Here is a 23,341-nt window from a genome sequence, read left to right on the forward strand (position 1 = left end):
GGTCATATATTCTGTAAACTATTTCGTTGAACCAAATTTTCTTTATGATTTTTTCCAGAATTTCCAAATGCGAGCTTATGTATATCAAGCCCGGTCGCTGATTGGATCTGATTCTTCGGGTCTGTCCGACCCGTTTGCACGAATCGTGATTGGAGAAAGTAGCGGTACTACTCAAGTTATTGACGAAACTTTGAGCCCGACTTGGGACGAACTTCTTGTCTTTGACGATGTGCTGCTCTACAGCACAATTGAACGTATTAAAGCTGATCCACCAACAATTGTCATAGAAATTTTCGACCAGGACAAAGTCGGGAAGTCCGAATTCATCGGCCGTACTTTAGCTAAACCACGCATAAAATCATACGAAGATGTCCAAGGCGGCTCACAGAATACACCGTCTTTGGAATGGCATGAGATCACACGAGGTGACGATCGAGCTGGGGAACTCCTGGCTACTTTCGAACTGCTCGAAATACCACCCAAGCAAGATTCATCCATACTTCCTAACTTGCCTTCTCCGAGAGAAGCCAACGGGAAGCCCCCCATTGATATAAACAAAGGCCCAATACTGCCAGTACCAAGAGGAATTCGCCCAACACTGTCCAAATACCGAATTGAAGTATTATTCTGGGGTTTGCGTGATTTGAAACGTGTTCACCTGCTGACGGTGGACCGACCTCGCGTCGATATTGAGTGTGCAGGCAACATACTGTACTCATCTGTGATACAGAATGCGAAACGTAATCCCAACTTCACAAACCCCATCAGGTTTGTTGACGTAGAACTACCTGAACAAGACTTGTACAGGCCACCTCTGACTATCCGTGTGGTTGACTGCCGCAGCTTTGGACGCATTACTCTGGTGGGCACCCACACTATTAATTCTATCCATAAATACATATACACTCCAATGAGCAAACGCGAACGGGACATTGAAGAAAGGAAGAAATCCCTAATTCCATTACAAAACGTTGATCTACGAGCCAACTGCATCGTACCGGATGATACGTTCACCATTGAGAACGAAAAAGAAAGCTGCCCGTTGCTGAACCGCGAGGGGAGGGGTGCTGCCTCCTACGGCTCGGGAATAAAGCCTCAAGTAATGCGCAAGAAGTTCACCAAACGTGAATCGATGAAGAAAAGGAAAGCAAGCACTGATTCTGCTCTTGATGACGATGAAGGAAGCAAGGATTGGTGGACCAAGTACTTTGCCTCGGTAGAATCGATGATTGAAGAAGAGAAAGAGGCTAAAAGGGAGAGGCAGGGCTTCTTGCAGCCTTCTCAAGCACATGGATCGTCGGATATGCGGTCACCGAGATCTGAAGAGATAAACTCGCCGAGATCTGAGCGTGAACGGGAAAGAGATAGAGACCGAAACCGAAGACGACAGCCAACGTCACCGAAACCAAAAGTCAGCCCGACTTTAAAGAAAAACGAGATACCGCGTTCAGCACTGGCTAAGGTAAGTAAAGCTTCTGAATGACATACATGCTATTCATCTTATAAACTAAACACGTGATTGTCATAAATGATTGTCTTTAAACTAATCTCTGAATTCTTTTAATAATTAAAATGCAAATTATAAAAATGTGTATTTGATTGCTTTATCCTTATTCTAGATTTACCCGCATGAGCTGGAAGCCGTGCCTGAGTATGATGAATTCAAGGAATGGCTTCATTCCTTTGAACTATACAGGGGAAAAAAGACTGGAGACGACTCTGAAGACGAGAACCGAGTCGTTGGTGTGTTCAAAGTAAGTTTTGCAAAACATATTTTATTGTCTTCTTTTTATAGTTCTTTTATTAATTTTCTTGTTTGGTTGGTTGGTTTCTTTAAGTGGTGTCGATAATAGTTTAAAGTCTAGAGTTTTTTATTACAGGGAGCCATCAAAGTATACAAATGGCCTCTTCCACGTGGTATTGATGACCATACTGTAATGGGATTTGATCCCAATTACGGGTTCTTCCAGGGCGTTCCCAATAACGAACCCATCCATGTGCTTGTACGCGTGTACATTGTCAAGGCTACTGATTTACACCCAATGGATCTCAATGGCAAAGCTGATCCCTACATAGTGCTGCATCTGGGATCAAAGAGGATCAGCGATAAAGAGAACTATGTGTCCAAACAACTGAATCCTGTTTTCGGTAAATGTTTCGAAATCGAGGCAACATTCCCACAGGATTCCCTGCTGACTATCCAAGTACTTGACTGGGATCTACTTGGCGCTGATGATCTCATTGGAGAAACCAAAATCGATCTGGAGAATCGCTTTTACAGCCGACACCGTGCCACATGTGGCCTCCCGATGAAATACGAAGAGTAAGTATACTGAAAGCATAATATTAATGTTTCACGAAGTATGTTAATAAACTGTTATAACCAACTTCTCCCAAATATTTTCAGACAAGGCTACAACCGCTGGCGTGATGCTATGAAGCCAACGCAGATTCTTGCTAAACTTTGCAAGGACGGAAAATTGGACCCGCCTGTCTATGAATACGGTCGAGTTAAAATAGGGCGCACGGTCTTCAACATGCACATGGAGGATACTGAGCTGTTCTCCAACCCTGACACTGTAGAGGAACAGATGGCTCTGCTGGTACTTCGTCGCTGGCAGGAGGTCCCCAGGGTGGGAACTAGACTGGTGACTGAACACGTTGAGACTCGTCCTCTCTACAATCCAAGTAAACCAGGTAAGGCGAATATAGTTAGTTAGTGCTAATTCTGATTCTCATACGAAAGCAATGCTAAAGTGACATTATGGTAAAATGATAATTCCAACAATAATAAACTAATCAAAGAAAACCAACGTAACCTCTCCACACTCATTATAAAAAATATTACTAGGATCTAAAATGTGTAGATAGTAAAGCGAAACAAAATGTTTAAGGGCGGCCGTACACGGACTGCTCGAGCAGCTAGCGGCTGTGCGAAATACACGGACCGCTCGAGCGGTCGGCGTCGACTTATTGAGCCGTCGGTATTTGACTTTCTACCACAGTCGAGTCATGGATTCTGACGAGAAAGCACTGCTTTTGCTGCTTCTGCTCAGAACGTCAAAAGAGAAAATTATGGGTTCATCCAATTTTGCAATTAAGCAAAGGGAGAGGGAAGTCGGAGAGCGGTCGACTGCTCTAGCGCAGTCAACGGCTCGAGCAGTCAATGTTTGCCTCGCAACCGCTCGCGAGCGGTCGACGGCACGATGGAATTTCATCATGCAGTTGACGGCTTGAAGCGGTCGTGACTGCTGGGGCAATCGTGTGTATTGCAGCGAATGAATGATTTTAGTTCACCACGCGATCGCGGCTTCAAGCAGTCGGTTATAACTGCTTGAAGCAGTCCGTGTACGGCTGGCCTAATTGTTGAGTACTAACAATAAATACAAAACGTTTAAATTGATTCCAGGCATTGAACAAGGGCGCCTACAGATGTGGGTGGACATGTTCCCCATGGACATGCCCCTACCAGGTCCGCCCATGGACATTTCAGCTCGCAAGCCCAAGTCCTACGAGATGAGGGTCATCATATGGAACACTGACGACGTCGTACTGGAAGACGATGCCTTCTTTACCGGAGAAAAGATGTCTGATATCTACGTCAAGGGGTAAATATTATTTACATGTATTTTTGAGAGAGCAGTTAGTTTTTGTAATATTTTTTTTATAATGCCTACCTATTTTTAAATTGAGGACTAACAATAAAGATTATAAATAGATAGAAGATACACTTCTATCTATTGTTGACTTCAGCCGGCTGATCGGAAAAGTTACAAAATCCTTCATCTAATCTCCGATTAAAAGTCTAACGCGACGTTTTGCGTCGACGACATGCCTGTAAGACATAGCGGCGTCGCGACGCGTATCACCCCATCGTTTCGCGTTTTCTTCTAGAACGCTCACGCAGGACGACGCATTAAATAGTTCGAGGAAAGAAATTCTCAAGTACCTACTTCTCTATTTACAGCTGGGTAAAAGGTCCAGACGACTGTCAGTCCACTGACATACACTACCGCTCCCTGACTGGAGAAGGTAACTTCAACTGGCGCTTCATATATCCATTCGATTACTTGGAAGCTGAGGAACGCATCGTGATCTCCCGTAAGGAGTCCGTCTTCTCGTGGGATGAGACTGAGTGCAAGATACCCGCACGTCTCGAACTACAAGTGTGGGACGCAGACCACTTCTCGGCTGATGACTTTTTAGGTAAAATGCATTACTTCTAATACTTTTAAATGTGAAAACCCTTGAATATCTGTATCATCTTTTATGTCATTAGATTCGTTATTATATTTCTTTCTAATTGGATTTACAAACGATAACATTTTTTTTATTAAGATATCAGTCCGGTCATGTCATCCCATTCATGCCGAAGCATGGCTCTCCCATACTTGATTGAACTTGGTCACATTAGCATCGATGGTGCTTACTTTCACGAAAACAGACAACCATCAATAGTCCAAAATCTATATATATAAAACTCTTCCGTTACTGAGTGACTGACAACGCACAGTCGAAACTACTGGTCGTAGACAGCTGAAATTTGGAATGTAGGTTCCTTGGGATATGTAGGGGAGCACTAAGAAAGGATTTTTGGAAGTTCAACCCCCTTCATTTTAATATTATAAAGAAACGCAGGGGGTTGAATTTCCAAAAATCCATCCAAAAAGGGGTAAAAACGTTTCTATGAAAAATCTTATACCTTGGGTTTATAAACGAACTTGAAACTTGGCATGAACACGTACATAGGCAAGTAAATATGTTTGACATTATAAGTTTTTTCAAACTACCCTCCAATCGTGATTTAGGGGTGCGATTGGGTGACTGATTTATTAACACACAGCCGAAACCGCTCGGTATAGGAGTCTGAGATTTTGAACAGAGGTTCCTTTAGTAACATAAGTGAGCACTAAGAAGGGATTTTTGAAATGTCAACCCCCAAGGGGGGGAAACGGGATAAACTGAGCCGGGGCTGCGGAAAAGTTGTAACGAGATACCGTGGCCCCGGGGCGCAAAGGGCAATTGAAGGAACGAGGTGGGTTTTAGTCAGTAAAAGTCTGACACTCCCTTCCGTTCCACCCAGAGCGGGAGAGGTCATTTGATGATTTCCCATCCTTAAAAAAAAGACTTTGTATTATAACTTTCAGTCGTCTCTTTAACATACATAATAACATACATAATTATGTACATACATGCATAACATTAATAACATCACGCCTTTAAATCCCTATTTTGTGTTAACACTACCCATACAAACAGCTAAAAGGAAACAAGTGAAGAGACGAAATTTGTCCGCATCCATTTTCACCTAAATTCTTAACGTTAATGAGATTTACTTTTTATTATCAGGTCAACCTAATAGCCTCACATGTACGTATAACTTCGTAAGAATTTTCTTTCAACTCCTAACCGTTGAGGAGTTGTACCTTCCATCATCAGCTCATTCACATGGGATGATGACTATCAGACGCAAATACTTAAACAGGTCTATGAAAGTGTCAAAAACGTAATTGCCTGTAAATTTGAGGTTTGCCCTTGATTTCCCTGGAATACCATCATCAGATCCTGACTAGGTAACAACGGGACCAACTTGAAAGAATACTCTACCGAACAAAAAAAGAATCACATAAATCGGTCCATAAATCTCGACGTAATCGGTATGCATAAATAAAACACCCGAATTTTAAAAAAACTAAAAATATTGTTTACAAGGAAATCCTGTAAGGCCTCTTCGTCCTATAAATCCTGTTTTTTTTTCTTTTGAGACGATGATTTTGTCTCGCTTTACTTTTTCTATATAGATTTGTATGTATACTAACATTATAAAGAGGAACAATCTATTTTTTATATGTTTGTTTGTTTACACATGTAATCGATAAACTCCGAAACTACTGAATCGATTTCAAACATTCACCATTAGAAAGCTACATCATCCCTGAGTAACACAGGCTATATTTAATTCCAGTTGTAACAAGATTTCAGCCTGTGGAAGAAAAAGCCCTGTCGAGATCATTAAAAAACGCTATATATAACCGAATTACACGTGGGCGAAGCCGCGGGCGGAAAGCTAGTACATCATAATTAGTTTTGACAACAATCTCTATTTTGATCTACATCATCATAGATGTGTCTGAACTCAGCACTTCATTTTCAAATAACGATACATCTCTTTCATTCCAGGCGCCATCACCTTGGATTTGAGCCGCTTCCCTCGAGGAGCTAAATCCTCGAAGCTCTGCACATTAGACATGCTGCAGTTTGATGGCTCCGTGCCAATGGTGAACATCTTCAAGCAGAAGAGAGTCAAGGGCTGGTGGCCATTCTATATCAAACGTGACACTGAGGAGATGGAACTGACTGGGAAGGTGGAGGCTGAGATACATCTCCTGACTCGCGAGGAAGCTGACAAGGTGCCCGCTGGCCTCGGACGCAACGAACCAGACCCCCTGGACAAACCAAAGTGAGTTCCTGAACTTTTGTGATACGAGGAGATATTGTTTTTCTTAAAAGAGATTGACCAAAATTGCCCCTCGTCCTATAAAAACGTGGCATTTATCTCAAAATAAAAGATGGGAATGGAAAAAAATAAGTATCCCATTATTTTATTTTAATATTTTTTATCGTTTTTTAAAGATATGTTTTTTATAGGACGTGGGGTAATTTTGTATGGATTTTGAACCTTCTTATTTGCTTTTATTAACCCGTTGTATGTCGGAATGCAGATCTACGCTAGACACAATGTGTTTTCTATTGTGTTTCATATACCGACGGACAAGAGGTTAATAAATGTTCAATTAAAATCTCATTTATTAATTTATCAATATGGTCTCCACAGCCGCCCGGACGCTTCATTCATGTGGTTCCTGAACCCGCTGAAATCGATCCGCTACATCGTATGGCATAACTACAAGTGGACCATACTCAAGGCATCCATCGTCATCCTGTTGACCCTCATGATTCTTTTGCTGGTGTACGCTGTACCCGGTTACACGGTGAAGAAACTCTTAGGAGCTTAAATTATACAACAATACAGCTAACGACGTCAAACATATTCAAACTAGATTAGGTTTCAATTTAATGTCTAGATAAATGTGCAAAAAAACGTAAAAAAATCCATAAAAAATATTTTAATTCTATCACATTTAACCACTTAAATATAACCATAGTTTTAATCAACAATTATTATTGTCTTAGGATTAGATTCAAGAAATTATTTTTTAATATTGTATTTGGATGTTATTTTCTTATACTTCAAATACCGTATATATTTCTTTATGAACTATACTTGTATCTACAAATTGTATCGGACTGTCTAAATTCTACTTACCGCCTACTAAACTAATCTTACTGTGTAATATTCATTTCATATCTCGGTTTTACTTACGTATATAAGGAGTTTTAAATGTATCTGCCGCGGCTTTAATGGGAGGTAGTGTTGTTTGAAGATTACAATAATAGTAAATATGAATTATGAAAGAGCTATCTCTTTTGCTGTCTCTATCAAAGCAATTGATAGCAATTGACGCATCCTGCGTATTTGTAAACCACTATATGCAGAATAGAGTCAATGTTTATTTAACTTCTTTATATTCTCAAATTGAATTAACTGGTCTGAGATACGAAATAACTTCACTATTGTAATCTTCAAACACAACACTACCTCCCATTAAAGCCGTGGCAGATAAATTTAGGACACCTTACATATTTATATTTTTGAATATTCTCTGTGTTTTTAAGATGAGTGGGGGGATCACAAGTCTATCAGTAATGGTCCCCTTTGGCTACCGACATCTGTTGGCCACTCTTGGTAATGTCGCAGCCAATTAGCTTAAAAGCCTTTACCTTTACATCAGATTCTGTTAACAATGAAATAGCTGGACAAGTTCTATCAGACCTGTCTCCTCCGTCTAGAATGTGTGAACCAACTCACATATTCTAGACAAGGCAGACCTAAATGCAATAGAAGTGATTTCATCTCAGCCTAAGACACAATTCCAGTCATAAAAACATTGCAAAATAACTCATAATGTACTTAAAACAAGCTCCAAAATGGCTATTTGTCTGCGACACAATAGTATATTAATGAAAAAAAAAATATCTCAACAATAATCCATATTTATCCATAGAAATAAGGCCATATTTAACCAAACATATTTAACCGTAGTAATAGAACCACATTTAACCAAATATCTATGTGTTAGAGAGCACTCAATGTTAAATTTAATCTTATATTCTACCACATTATTCCACACTCATTGCAATTGCGATTACAGATTACATAGAAGGAATGAATTGCACAATAGTATTAAAGGTTTGTTATGGAAGTTTGCGATCGTACCAAAAATATAAACCTCTTGTATGAAGACGTGAAATACTGTCATCCGTTAACTTAAACAGCCGACTTATAAGACTTCTAAATTATCTAGCATCGTGAGCCCTCAATATTCTAAAAAAACATTCAGTGAGACATACTAAATAATTAAGATCACGCTTTACTCACGTAAATTAATGGAGAAAAGATCATCACACAGACGTCGCCGCGTCTGCGCACCCTGCTCATGATGAAGAGTCCCTCTGTGACTCGAAACTAATAGAGCTTTTCTCCATTAATTTACGTGACTAAACCCTGATTGTTAGTAAAAAACATTCAGATTCAAAATTCGAAATTTATCTTCCATAACATTCCTCACCCAGTTTTACACCCAAAACAAACATATGATTGCCATAGAATTACTTTAACTACATATTTAACAATTAATGTTTAGCCATATAATCAATAAATAATCAATGTTTAAAATAGTCATTTGAAAATAACTTTAGCTGTCAATTACCTCACATATCTTCACATATCAACAAGAAAATGTATCTCCCAGTTACCTACTCAAGAACTTGACAGATAAAGTAATTTTTAACAAATAGTTTGTGTGTTTTCAATTATATTAACATTCATGTAACCGTTATTTAATCACTTCAACAATATATATGTAATATAATTTAGCTGTAGGAAAATTGGTGTTTTATTTAACCCCTATTTATATTTATTTGCCCCTAATACTCATATGAGTAAGCTTTCAAAATCAGAGTTCGCAATATCGTTTGCTAAAGTTTGAAGTATAGTAAAGAAGATCTTTTCTTTTTTTAAATAACGTTGCCCAACACTAGGATTTTCTCCTGTGTCGTGAGTGCGTTAACAAACATACTAGTTTTTATACACATAACACCCAAATCCGAAACAACAATTTGTGGATCACACAAAGAGTTGCTCCGTGCGGGAATCGAACCGGCTACACGTAACGTGTCAGCAGTCACAATTTCTTTACAGATCACAATTAGGTATAATAATTATTATTTTTATATATTTTTTTCTCCAGCGGCATTGGGCGATGTTGTCTCAAATAGACAAAGTCTGTTGGAAGCCCATTTGCAACAACATCGTTACTGTTGAACTCAAACGGGAAAATAGTAGTTATTCTGTAACGTAGCAGTGGACGCCATCGAAGTCAGTCAAAACACATCACTGTACAGTGCCATCTCACGGCTTACTCTAGTAACTATACCATGTCGGTAGGTACAGGAATTTAAAAGGGTGGATATTATACTCTAGCAACTTTAGCCCTTCGCCTCACGTAGGGCGTCTATCCTGAACTCAAACTCTTTTAACTCAACGCCATCTATCCACAAATTCAACAATTATTTGTAGCACTGGTGCTGTAGCATTGTTAAATTTTCAATAAACCAGCTTTTTAAGCGCTTCACTTCAATGTTATCTCCTAATCAACCAGATGTCGTTATTGGTTAGTAATCTAACTAAGCCATAAGGCTCCAAAGATAACAGTAACCTAGTTACGCATTTTTTTTTTCAATCTATATTGAATATTCCCAACCTGATCGAAGTACGACTCTTAACATATGTAAGTACCTACAGTTAAAGCTACTTTTCATTTGACCTATATTTCATCTGCGTAGAATAGTGACTTAAGCAGAAAGTGTATTGTCTTATAAAATTGGTTTTGCTTCGCCACATGTGGTGCGGCCTCACAAAACCGTAGTGAAACAACCTTTGATGCCCATCGACAGCGCACTTATAACTCCTCTGGTATTGCTAGTATCTATTAGTAGCACCAATCGCTTATCATCAGGTGTTTGCCAACAAATTGCATAAAAAAGTAGGTCCTACATCTGTCTGTCTGTCTGTTCAACTATCTTGATACTTTTTATCCCACGGAAACGCGGTCGAATCCGCTGGCAGAAGCTAGCTATTATATAAGACAACATAAGGAATATCAGATGATTGTCCTTCGTCACCAGTTAATCCAGTTATATGCAAGGACAAAGAAATCTTTAAGGAAACCATTTACACAAAAGGGTAAATCCCTTTATGGAGACCAGTAATGGAACCCCAGCTGCCGTGACGGCCAAAACAGGACTTACAATAGGTACCTACTACCACAAAACTTAGATAAGCAAATAGCAAGAAGATAATATAGCATAAGTAACCGAGTAATCAAATTCATTTAACTATTCTCATAGTAAGAAGTTTAAAGATGAAACAGGAATAATATAGGTGTAGGTACCAAACATATTATGAAGACATTTATAATATCCTATACAAAGTAACTTCATTTCAATATTTTCCTTCAACAACCACCAGGGCCAACCAAGGCCAAACCAACGCTACACGGTTAGTTCTAAAACGTCGAGGAAAAAATCAATAATTTCAACAATGAATAAGAGACTCGCGTTTCGCAAACATTCTAATGTTTTTCAGTAGAGATAGGATTAAAATTCTTAAATTAAGTCGATCCTCAGGAATAGATTCACCCTCATTACAATATTTGACTAATAAATGCCTTGAATAACAAATATAAATAACTTCTAATACTAAGTCCGATCTTTTCAGAGAAAATCAAGCGTTACGCTGTGTTCGTGTATAAATAAGACTAGAAAATATTTCAAAATCATGAAGAATATGAAACAACTAATCAAATAAATATGAAATTTTCAACATTTCTGCCTTGCTCCCTATGCAAAAATCGTCTCACGACGTCGTCACGATCTGTCAGTTTTCTCGTTGGGTGTAAGGAGAACCTGCGCACAAGGGGGGGTAGAGGCACGTTTTTCATCCAGTGCGCAGATCAACCTCCTCGCGACGTACCGCCCTGGTACCGCGCGCGAACGAGTTTTGCGAATTTCTCCATACATTTCGGACCACAGCTACCAGGAACACAGATACGTCATAGAGGTCTCCTAAAATGACAGCTGTCAAAGGAAATTCGAAAATTCTAAAATAATATGAATTTTTGAAAAATAGAAATATTGGTTTGGAATCACTTTATTTTACTAATTTAATAATAATTTGAAGTTTTTAAAGTTTTATAAATTTCAAGGAAAAATTTAAATTTTTAACGCAAAATACCATTTTTGCGTGTCGTTCCGGATGGTGTAAATGGTTTCGATCCAAAGCTGATTACTTGCGAACACGCCCTAAACCAAAATGGCTGTCTTCACAGATATAAACATCCAACCTCCCTTTCAAACTAAGGCTATATTTATATCACTGTCCCTTTCTTTCACAGTGATGGCTATGTGTGAGTAGTGTTGAGTACCGCCCACGATCCTGTCTAAAGGGGGTCCAAAGCAATTTCCCCATCCCATCGTTCCTGAAAACTATGTTGTTTCTCTGTCTCGTCAATAGAGAAAATGTTGCATCTCTTTCTTGCACGAAATTGAGTAAAATAATATGTTTCCCTCAATTGTAGTACAGGAGCCTGGGATGCTAAATTTAAAGTTACTCTAGAATCGAAAGTACCTTAAAGAATTTTGATTTTATGAAATCAAAGCATACATGCATGTATTCTGAGTTAGTCTCTGAGATAGTCTAGTTTTAGTTTGGTATAATAACGTATTACTTACACTAAAAAGTATTTTGGTCGTCGCTTCCAGAATTTCCTGGTAATCATAAGATGTGGATATTATGTATGTATATGGTGACATCAATGGTAATTGTTAGACAGGTTTGCTTGGCGAAAATAATTTTATTGTTGGACGTTTACTACATTATCAAAGTCACCTATGGTCCATGTATTTCGGACGTTTGGACTTTTACCAGTTTATTGTTCGTATAGTCGACGCAGTTTTCCATTCTTGTGTGCAGACCGCAAACTATGCGAACTAAGCTAAACTAACTTAACTTTTGGTTTGCAACTGGCTTAAGAGAAGTGTTGTATTAAATGTTCAGCTTTTCCACAGGTCTTTTAGCCCTTGTTTTCCACCGTGTTCGTAACGGTGGTATTGTCTTTTGTGTTCTCCTTAAACCTCTTTGTATTTTTTCATAACTTGTTTATTAGACCACAATTATTTCAACGGGTTGAATAATGACAATCAAATGTATTTGAATAACACTCGAAATCTCTTCGCAGGCTCCCGAACTAGCAGTATTGAAACGCGACGTGGGCGTGAATACCTATTTTCCAAGCGCCACCCCACAAAAGCAGTAACTCCTGGCTATCACGTCGACGCCTGGTACTCGCCGCTCGTTGTACGGGAACGCGTACCTTTTGCGATAAATTCACAAATTTAAGTCAAAATTTAATGCAATTTTAGATGAAATTAATTACTTTGGATCACTCTTAAGTCACATTCCCTATTACCTTAATTCCTTTGTGTGTGTGATGGGGAAAAGAACAAGAAAAATATAAAGAAAACACCACGGTGACTTGTACAATTTCTCAAAATGGAATTAATAATAAATGATTTTTTATTTACAATCACTAAGGCTTTTTTACTTATGGTAATAGACAGTCGATAAAATATTCAGGTAATAAATTACAGAGACTTTTTGGGTCGTGCATTTGTGACCTAGGCCCTTAGAGCTTTAGGCAAATTTTAAGTTTTAAAAGAGACAGTTTTTTAAAAGTATTGTCATCGTTACGCCTTTTATCTCTGAAGGGTAAGCAAAAGTGCACATTGTGACACTGTATCGTTTGCCACGGCAAGGCACGGGATCCTACGGCAGCGCCTACATAGGCAATTAGGACTCAACTGAGAGTTTATAATAATGTTAAGGGTCTGACTACTACTGGGTCCTCGATAAGTAAATGGAATATTTGTGCCAAATCACGCCACCATCTGTTAATATATTCCGTAGGGGGAAAACACATTATGACTTAATTAAAACCACATATTTGTTATCATCTTGGCTGACGATATACATAAATGATCGGAATAGGCCAAAAAGTACATTTTCTTTTTGAGCTAATTTGAACACTCTTTACAAATACGATATTGCAACAGCGGCAGCGTCATCTGTCCGTAACATCTGTGATAACTTATTGTTCTCTGTCTGTGACCTGTATACACACTTTAGTATACCTATGCATAGATAATAAATAACATGTATTTAAATAAATAAAAATGCCAAAAATGCTAAACAAATGCGTTTTATTAGCCAATACCATTTTGATTAGGACAAACATTATGGCAGTTCTAGCAGCGACGGCGTCGTCTCTTGCAGCTACGTCTGCGGATTTTTCGCCTGCGTCGTGGACAACTGCGACGCCGCCGGCGACGCCGAGGACAGCAGCGACGTTTGCAGCAACTGCGACGCCGGCGGCGACGCTTGCACCTCGCTTCCCGCACCGGCAGGTGCTCGGGTGAACCTTTTCTTTCCAGAAACCCCAGTGCTGTTCCATTTTCTAATACAAACATCACTGCTCTAGTCAGCTCCTTCGACTCATGTCCGACTTCGTGACTAAGATGGCGCACGATTTCCTCCGTTGTAGCCCCCGACTTAGTTTCCTGGAGATATTGCATTATAATCTTCCCCGGTGCGAAGTCCGACGGCACATTCTGAGTCTGGTTCTGAACCACGTCCATCTCCACCGGATTCACTTCTTCCATTTTGAAAAATATTACCTAATAAGAAAATAGGGTTCGAATTTGTGGACCTACATAATCAATAAATAAAATGAAAAATTTAACTAATTAATCAGGAAAGTGTTCAAATAGTCAATTTCATATCAATGTCAAAATAATACTCCATGATAGGTAAAATTTCTTATTTTGAAAATAGGCAAAGATAAATTTATCTATAGGTATATTATCTACTCCACCTATTTTTCTACAATAAAGAGATGCTATGTTTTTATAGCCGAATGCGTCGAGAAAACATTTATAATTCCACGGGTTGAAGAAAACTAGACTGTGGTAAACTGAGTATGGTTGGACCTTATATCGTAAGCACTAGAATACCGGGTGAGGTGAGAGTGTCAGACTTTACTGACTAAAAACTACCTCGTTTCTACTCCTGCAAGCCTGCTTTGAACCGGGGTAACCGCTTAGGTTGTGTTGAAAAATTTCTGTATTGCATTTTTAACCACTCCTCATGCTTGAGGGTGAGGCTTCGAAACCCGTTTCCGAATTATATGTACCTACATTCTAATCTTAGAATGTTGAATAATCTGATTCAACACCATTGACAAACGGCAAAGGTAAACATAGTGAGAAAACATGAGCTAGTAATTTGTAATTATAAGTTTGAAATCGCCAACCCGCATTGAAGAAACGTGGTAATAAATGCTCAAACCTTCTTTTTCCTTGTGAGAGATCGCCTGGCCTTTGCTCAGCAGGCTGTACAGATGTTACAGTCCGATATGAGTTCTAACCGTCTTGATTTTAAAACTATGGACAAACACTGGTTCTTAAAAACAGTAGAAAATTAATAAAAAGAAATCTGACAGCATCAAGGGAATTTTCATCCTTTTTTGGTGTTGACATTTAGATCGTTATTTTTATGTAGTTTTTACAGTTATCATAAATTTCTAATAGTACAGAAACAATGTAAATTACTAGGAAACGGTACAATGCTAAGAATGTCGCGCGATAACGTTCGGCAGGAACAAGATCAAAACACGGCTAAGCTAGTGATGAGCGCGTTCTACAAAGTGGCTGACAAGGATGGCGCGACGGCAGCGCAGATAACGAATTTCTTACAAGATAAATTTGGCAATGTATGGAAGACAAATATGTTAACTACGAAGGCTGAAGAGACTCTGAAGAGGAGTGCGGTGCTAGGTTTTCTGGAACGGCGTGGCAACCGGTACGTGGCTAACTTGGCGCGAGGGATGGGCTGCTGCCCCAAGAAGAAGCGCCGCCGCCGCAGCTGCTGCCGCAAACGCTGCTGCCCTAAGCGTCGCAAGCGCAGAAAAAAGAAGTGTTGCCCTCCTCGTCCACCTTGCTGTTGTAAGAAACCCTAGAAACATGATTTACCTACCTATTGATTGGCTAACCTATCGAATAACAAGTATAAAATATACCTTATAATAAATACTGTTTTTTTTTTTATTGAACTAAGCGATTTCGCAAAAAATAGGCGAAAGTATCTGTCTGTAACTGTTACCCAGGCCTTTTTTCACACAGAAGAGGTACATATGTAAAGTGTTCTTCAGAACACTTTACACACTTTACATAGGATTTAGGATACCGATACGATATTTTAGGATTAAATACATCAGTAGTTAGGTTAGTTCATTATGCAATGGCAACAGATCCTGACTGCCTTACTGACTGTGCATGACTGTCTTAATGCCGCCACACGTATAAGAATGTTTTTAAAACAAAAATAATTCATGTAAGAGGTTGTTGGTAACTGAAAAAGACAATAGGTACCTACGTAAGAGAAGTAAGATAAATAGGTCTTGGGACACAGAGCTCTTGCTGTTGAAGCGCAGACTGGATAATTCTTCATGCCAGTACCAACTTACTATAATATCGGTGTCCATCGCGCTCTCGTCTCGACGGGCGTACAAGCTGTTACTTAGAACCCGAAAGGCTTGATTTTATCATTAAACCTTATCATAGTCTGTCATGCTTACCTCATTGTTATGAATGTATTTTTGTCAGACCCAGGTGTCTTGCAATGGCTTTACATGAATTCCGAAATTTATAGAAAACTAGTAATTAGTCTCCGCGCTAAAATTACCTATTAATAATATTAAAAGTAGCTACTCCCGCGCGGTTTTGTCCGCACTGTTCAGCTCTTATTGATCTTAGCGTGCTGTGTAGCATAATTATATGTACAGCCTTTCTCGATATTCAAGGTTCGATTCCTGGGTAGGGCAAAGTATTACTGGGCTTCTTTCGGTTTTTCGAAAATTTTTCAGTAATAGCACGGAGTCTGGAATTGTGCCCGGTATATGGTAATAGGCTCACCCCCTATTACATAGGACTTATAACACAAATTGTGAAAAGTGGGTGTACTTTGTACAGTGGCATTACGTGCCATAATGTGCACTTACCCCTTCGGGTATCACATGCATGACGAAACAAACTCTCAAGCTTTATATATTAGTGTAGATATAGACTAACAAGTATTGCGAACAGTAGCCATTATTGAATAAAGAAGTTAGTCACAGTAGACAAGCTGGGGATAGCAAAACCCACAATATCAGTAATACCTACTTTATTCTCTTGGCATGAGTAGGTAGAAATATTATGTTGGAGACAGGAACTAGCCCCCCTTTATGAGACTAGAAAGTAATGCCTCAAACGTGAAAGGATTAATCCTGCTCGTAATAGCTGAGGAAGCAACCGTCTCGACTCTGACACCTAATACACGAATACTCCACCCGCTTTACCTTTAGCAGGTATCTCAGAGATGTTGATGACATAGCGGACGTTCCAGAGTTGGTCCATTAAGATTACTCAGTACCTTTTATAGAAGCCTTTACTCCATAGTTCTTCCAAAAACACTAGGCACCTTCAAAAAAGGTAAATAAAGTAAAACTTCAAGAGTCAGTGATCATTATTTTTATTATTTATTTCTATTTTAATATTTACACGTCTTCATAAAGTAAAACATATTTTCCATATAATAAATCGAAACAGTTAACATTTAAAGATTACATCATCAGTACATACATACACTTATTGCTTCATTTATTACCCTACAAGAGATGCTAGACAAAGGCTGTATGGGACATTTTTTTACAAAAATTATATTAGGCGGCCTGTACACACCCACAAACCTTAGTACCAAGACGAAAGTAAGAATTGATTGCTATTTCATTAAATGTTCACTTTTCACTAATTAAAATCGAAATATAAATATAACAAGTTCACAAATAAACACAATTTATTACAAGAATTTCACTGTAACAGAATGCTACTTATAATAATTGCCACGTAATACGCTCAGACACATGTCGCCGGTATCACAGTGTACGGGCCGCCACGCTAAATAAATAAACATTTATATGAACATACAGCCTAAAAGTTGAGTTATCTCCACAAGGGTAAAATACGACATCAACACACACCAACGTGAGCGTTAAATACATTCTCATTTTCACATTCATTGTTAATGTATGTAGAAATTTTAACACTAATTTACTCATGAATTTAATTCAGTCCCGAAGTGTCAACTTATGAAGAGTAGAAGACAAGGTGTTTTTTATAACAAACTAGTAACGATTCTAAAACAAATCATTTTATTAGCATTAATCGTTTCCACGCGACATGGAACTACACGACGCGGGGCCCGGGCGCCCGGGTCCGCCTCGTAAAGGGGGCCTAGCAGGGAGACCCGACAACAAGCGGGCCTCCATACACTTTCCTCGTGACAGTTCCTAAGGCGCTTTGCTTTGTCTTTGACGTGCCCTACCAACTGTCGCCACCAAGTGGCGTCAAGAACAGTGAGTAAGGTCTCTGGGAGACAGGTGTTGCTTTACAGATCATACGCTATCAGTCGAAGCAGTACTATACTGCTGACAACAACCCACGTACGCCCCCTTTGTACTATACATTATTTTGTCTACATGAAACTGTTAAAATTAAACTCTTTTGGAGCTTGAATACGGTTGAAAACATTCCTAAAATATGAGCCCCGGATTACGCGGTGACTGTTAATTCATAGATTCTAAAAATATAGTTTTATATGAGTAAATTGATAATACAGATATTTGTATCAGATAGTCACACAGAGTTAAGGTCTCGTCTATAACAGGAGAAAGTTGTTGATTTTGATTGACAATACAAATAGTCGGAATTATTCAGCCAACTGACATTTCATGCAAAATGATTTGTAACACATCTAACATGTAGATATTTGAGTGTTATTTACAAATATTTAGATCTACTATTATTTGAAATCGAAACACATTTATAATCAGCATAATATAAGAAAAATACTACAACACTACTTTAAAATTGTCGGAAAATGCAAACGGCGGTAAAGTGAACTCCAATCTACCGTCTAACGTCGACTACGTATCACGTGAGGTGGCGTAATTAAATTACTTCATCGATATCCAGTAACACAATACATAAAGTACATAATATTATCATAAAGACAAATGTCTTTCAAACTACACTTATGGAAAAACGTTTTGACGATTACTGCAATATTATAATATAATGTTATTAATCTGGTACATATTGAGACAAATACACACAGAAATATTTGAAAACTACTAACCATTCGATAAAATACACCAATGAGTAAAATTCATTATAATATTAATCTGAACAATTAAAACACACGATGAGCTTTTGCCAGGACTTAAGGACGAAAGTAAAATAACTGGCTTTACAACTCAACCTCATAATATCCGATCTCTGTATGTCAATCCCCTGGATCTTCGTCCCGAAGAGATCCCAAAAACTCACAATGTTACTGTTTAATGCAACGACGAACAGTATTATGTGACAAATTTGTATTGTCTTAAAATTCTTACGACAAAGATAATGGCAATAAGTTAAATAACACGTCTGGCTTTATATAACCGGTTGCAAGCCCCGTCGCCACACGAACTGCCGACGTGCGGTAGTGTGTATACGACACAGACGACACTATATTTCATGCACAACACTGTATATGTATGACAGCTTTGCCTAACTACACAAAAACACGTCGTCAACATACTCCAATTTATCGGACAACACGCGTGCTATCTTGTTACACAAATACGACGCACCGAGATTGCCATGCTACTAGTGATGGACAGGCCCTCAGAACTCTGTAATATCGCATAGTTAATAGAAAATTAAAAAAGAGAAAAATCCGCAAGTCATACATTAACTACAAAATATGCTCGATAAAAAACAAAGTCTATACAAAACGACTAAATAATATTTTAAAATGGTTGTAATATATACATAAAATACTATTAAAATCCTTATGATGTAGTTCGAACTTTAAACTAAATAAAAAATCGGACATAAACAATTTCTGCCAAACAAACTATACACAAATTAGACGTTTAAGAAGTAGTTATTAATATTAGTAGGTGCAGAACTTTACACAACATTACACTACCCCATCAGGTATACAAACCTATTGTCGTCATATGTACAGAACATTGCAAGAAAATGTTACCACACAAATTATAATAAATCATTTCAAAAACCCTTCACGTAGTAACCTCCGACGAAATACTTTCAAACACGAATCTTAATGCTTGGGAAGATACTTATGTGCTAAGAAAACAGACTGCAATGAACAACTTTGCATAAATACCACAACGCAAATGGACATGGCACCAGCCAAATGGAATCAACAAGAACGAGCACAACAACATGAATGATAGAACAATTAATATTTGATAGAACGATACTGAATAAATTCTCAACGGGAAGTGACCATGGCTTGGTTCAAGCTTCATGCATTAACATAAGAAAATAAAGACGACTCCGTCTTGAAGAACAAACGTCACACAGGACAATAACATCGAAATCCAGAATACTGAATACTGCAGGGAACACGGGAATGAACACTAGAAACAGTGGCATAGAAGAACTTGGCAAACATCTTGTTAGGAAAATGAATCTGGCTTGTTGGGTTGGGTGGAGATTTCCAAAAGCTTTAAGAACTTGTAGAACTAGGAAGACGATTAAGATCCGATGGCAAATTAAGAAATTGCTCAGGCAAGATACAAGGAACCACGAAGAGCGCATCATTGAACACATCATCGACAAGAACAAGAATCGGAAAGTGAGGATATAGACAAGGCTGTTATGGATGGATGAATGGATTAATATTTGTGCTAAGGTCCGGCGGCAATAAAAAAAATGACGAGGTTGACGAAGGCTAATTAAAATAACATATAATAATTACTGAGCGTTAATTTTCTGGCGTAAAAACGGACATATATACAGCATACCCGTTAAATTGTTTTAATAAATAATATTAGGACATTTTTACAGCTATTTATTCAGTCTGTACTAGCTTGCCTCGTGTAGTCCTAAGTAATAATTCAAAGCATTATTTTAAACAATGATCTGATAATTTACAAGACTATCAGTGAGAAGGCAAACCAGGACAAAGTAAATAATGAATTCATCGAATAGCAATTTTACAGGGGCAAATTTTATTGTCACATAAAATAATTTCATGCAGGGATGCAGATAAAGTTGCGACTGATTCATTTCATTGAATTAAAATCAATAGTAGTGAAATTCATACTGAAAATATTATAAAACATTACACAAATGTTAAAAAAATGAACACCATCGATTAAATAAACGTTAATGAGAAACGTTCACGCAGCGGGAATGCATTGCACGCATTTACTTACGTGACAGATAGCCACTATGTTCTAAATGAGCAAAATAAACAGCCACGCGAGCTGAGCGCAAAATATATTACATAATAGTTATTTCGTTTAAAGCAGTTGTGATAAAAATCATTGCACATCAGTTCACTAAAGATAGTTAATTTACTGAATTAATTTGTGTGCATCCCGCGGTTGTATTTTCCAAAATCTAGAAAATACATCCGCTATACTAATGTACACAATTAATCAAGATCATTAAAAAAAAACATTAAAATCGAGCTAATTTCAGAAGTTACTGTAATTATACCAGAATCTCATTTACGGATTATCACGAAATTCATTATTTTATTTATTAGTGTAGAAATTGACTAGAACACTGCAAGATCCTCACTGAGGAGTGGCACTAAAGCAACTTGAATCTGTTCCATGATTACATTGAGGAATTTGTAACACCGTTGTTAAAAGAGTGCAGAGATAGGTGAGGAATGGGTGTGATACATGGTAACAAAAACCAACAGCTCGAATAACGTGGCTCCACGATTTTACTACAACGAAGCACTCAAAGACGAATGCATCATACATTCGTTCTCGAATGCAGGAACGCAGGAACAGTGCAACCTCAGAGATCACACATTAATTTCACAAACAATTACAACTCCAGAAATTACTTCTAATCTTAGTTAAAATTGACCTAATTTGACTATAGTATGTAGTAAACTTACGGTGGCATGTTATTCCAGGTTTTCATTTTCGATACCAGGTATCACACCTATGGTGAAACATTAGGTGCGGCCAGGCGACCTTAAACCTAAGCACACAAGCACGTCAATCAAAGCGAATCGGCACAAATATTTAATTAAATTTTAATTTAACTTTTGAATGTAACACATTCACATGCAAGATTATGCTACATAATAATCGTTATGACCTATTCCGACCAACACAGGAATATTTTGTTATTGTTGATCTTAATAGATTGGTTTTATATGATAATTCATTGGATTGAGATTAATCGTTTTATGTCATAATGTGATTGCTCCATAATTGCAATCACAACTGACGAAGAACGTGTTTGTATAACAGATAACACATTTTTGCGATATGCGAAAAATATTAATATTAATGAAGACGCAAAACAAACGCTTCAAAGATGACACTCCTTCACTCATTCAATGGCCAGAACACACTGAAGGCACAATATTACGGTGGTTTATTATGCTCTAGTTTAGAAAAGTTGACGTGTGCTTCCATGGTCAACGTACTAGCTGGCTCGAATGGTTACTCTGGCAGATACAATTTATTACTACGCCATAATTTAACATTCGCGTTACCCTTTCCCAAACTCGACCGCCACGTACGACCCAGCGTCGGGCAGCCTCGCTGGTTTTTGGCATCAAAGGTTGTACTTAGTGGGTTTCATTCAAAAACTCTAAATGTTATGTAATCTAATTTGTATGCATCACATTTGTTTAAAATTACACACATGTGAAGCAAAAGAAATCGTTAATTTAATCAACTTTAAAATTTTTGTACGATAAATATTTGCCCAAAAATTTGATGACTTTTGAAAAGTCATAAATCAAAAATTGTTGCTTTTAGTGTTAGTAATACGGTCATGCGAGGTTGTTAGTAAGTTATAAATAATCCTGTACAATACAGATTGTATATAGAAAGTAACGCGAATGTTTAATTTCTAGACATTTTGCTTGCACTTTATTACTATAATTAAAATAAATCGGTAACCTTGTTCAAGATTTTACACAGCTTAGAAAAGTATTGAAGATGAAATTGACAGCCAGTAATATGCCTCGATTCAATAATACATATGTACAAATTCTTATGATACTTATACCTAGAAAAATATATTAGGTGGCACTGACGACACAGCTTTACATGCCACAAAGTATTACTACGATGTAAATAAATTAAAACTGTATCATCCATAACAATAATAAAACTAGTTTAGCTTTGGAATGTTCTCAATCAGTCGTATCCGAAATTGGTAACCAGAAAGAATTAAATAAACATTCCACAGCTATAGTGGATTTATTGATTGCTTATGAACAATACGGCGAATTTTTAAAATCAAATATTATTCAAATATAATAATATTATTATTCATTTCATTGAAAAAAAATTAATGTAACTGCATGCAGCAGTTGTAAAAGACGTAAATACAAGAAATACTCGGTGCCACGTTGTATTGTCAACGCCAGCTACAATATGTACAGTGTCGACTGCTTGAGAGTAAGCGCGCTGTATTATTGATTCGAGGGAGTTAGTGTGCGATGGGGTGACGCGGCCTCGCGAGCAGGCCCGATGGATACCAGCGGGCGGTGCCGACGCCGAGTCACCCGGGGGCATCGAACGAATTAAGATTAAGTGTCGACACAAGTGTTTATATCTCCGATGGGCTATCACAAGGCGAGTTAAGAGTGAACACGAGAGGGTAGGCGCCGATACCTCACACGGTGTCGATGTCGCCTACATTGATGCGGTCTTCAGAGGCAGTCACTGAGAATCCCAGTATGCGCACGTCGACCTTCAGCATCTTATTCTTCTTAGATTTCTTCCCTTTGCCCTTTACCTCCTGGTAGTCAGAGCCGGAGGTGGTGCGCGGGTTCACCGCGATGGCAGGGGAGCATAGGTCATCAGATGGCGTCACCATTCCGACGCGGAGAAGTTTGGACCTGAAAAATAATTAGAAAATAAAGGATAAGATTTTTACAAGATACGTACATGGTCCAAACAGGATCAACATTCAGATAATAATTTAATAATGCCAAAGACTT

General features: G+C 38.1%; 3 protein-coding genes and 1 long non-coding RNA gene across 14 annotated transcripts in view; 2 read left to right on the forward strand and 2 right to left on the reverse strand.

The window, feature by feature from the left end:
- Positions 1-9,009, forward strand: part of LOC118273290 (otoferlin) — a 194,821-nt gene extending 185,812 nt beyond the window's left edge. For all 7 annotated transcript variants that reach the window (XM_050704330.1, XM_050704328.1, XM_035590223.2 and 4 more), the window contains 8 exons: positions 59-1,462; positions 1,620-1,754; positions 1,881-2,323; positions 2,408-2,697; positions 3,410-3,608; positions 3,968-4,206; positions 6,181-6,460; positions 6,836-9,009. In XM_050704330.1, coding sequence (XP_050560287.1) covers positions 59-1,462; positions 1,620-1,754; positions 1,881-2,323; positions 2,408-2,697; positions 3,410-3,608; positions 3,968-4,206; positions 6,181-6,460; positions 6,836-7,016 — 3,171 coding nt within the window. In that variant the 3' untranslated portion in view covers positions 7,017-9,009. The remainder of the gene's footprint in view (positions 1-58; positions 1,463-1,619; positions 1,755-1,880; positions 2,324-2,407; positions 2,698-3,409; positions 3,609-3,967; positions 4,207-6,180; positions 6,461-6,835) is intronic.
- The window catches only part of LOC126912419 (uncharacterized), a 217,829-nt gene that overhangs the window by 139,825 nt on the left and 54,663 nt on the right, over positions 1-23,341 (reverse strand). The gene's annotated exons all lie outside the window — the stretch shown is intronic.
- On the forward strand, positions 14,711-15,324 carry LOC126912418 (uncharacterized). Its single transcript, XM_050704406.1, has one exon. It carries the CDS (start codon positions 14,862-14,864, stop codon positions 15,252-15,254), a length of 393 nt encoding a protein of 130 aa, XP_050560363.1. The 5' UTR covers positions 14,711-14,861; the 3' UTR covers positions 15,255-15,324.
- LOC118265250 (GRB10-interacting GYF protein 2) overlaps positions 16,792-23,341 on the reverse strand; it is a 37,388-nt gene continuing 30,838 nt past the window's right edge. For all 5 annotated transcript variants that reach the window (XM_050704336.1, XM_050704334.1, XM_050704335.1 and 2 more), the window contains one exon: positions 16,792-23,239. In XM_050704336.1, the coding sequence (XP_050560293.1) occupies positions 23,014-23,239 (226 nt within the window). In that variant the 3' untranslated portion in view covers positions 16,792-23,013. The remainder of the gene's footprint in view (positions 23,240-23,341) is intronic.

Source organism: Spodoptera frugiperda, chromosome 25 (assembly GCF_023101765.2).
Source record: "Spodoptera frugiperda isolate SF20-4 chromosome 25, AGI-APGP_CSIRO_Sfru_2.0, whole genome shotgun sequence".
Taxonomy (NCBI): Eukaryota; Metazoa; Arthropoda; class Insecta; order Lepidoptera; family Noctuidae; genus Spodoptera; species Spodoptera frugiperda.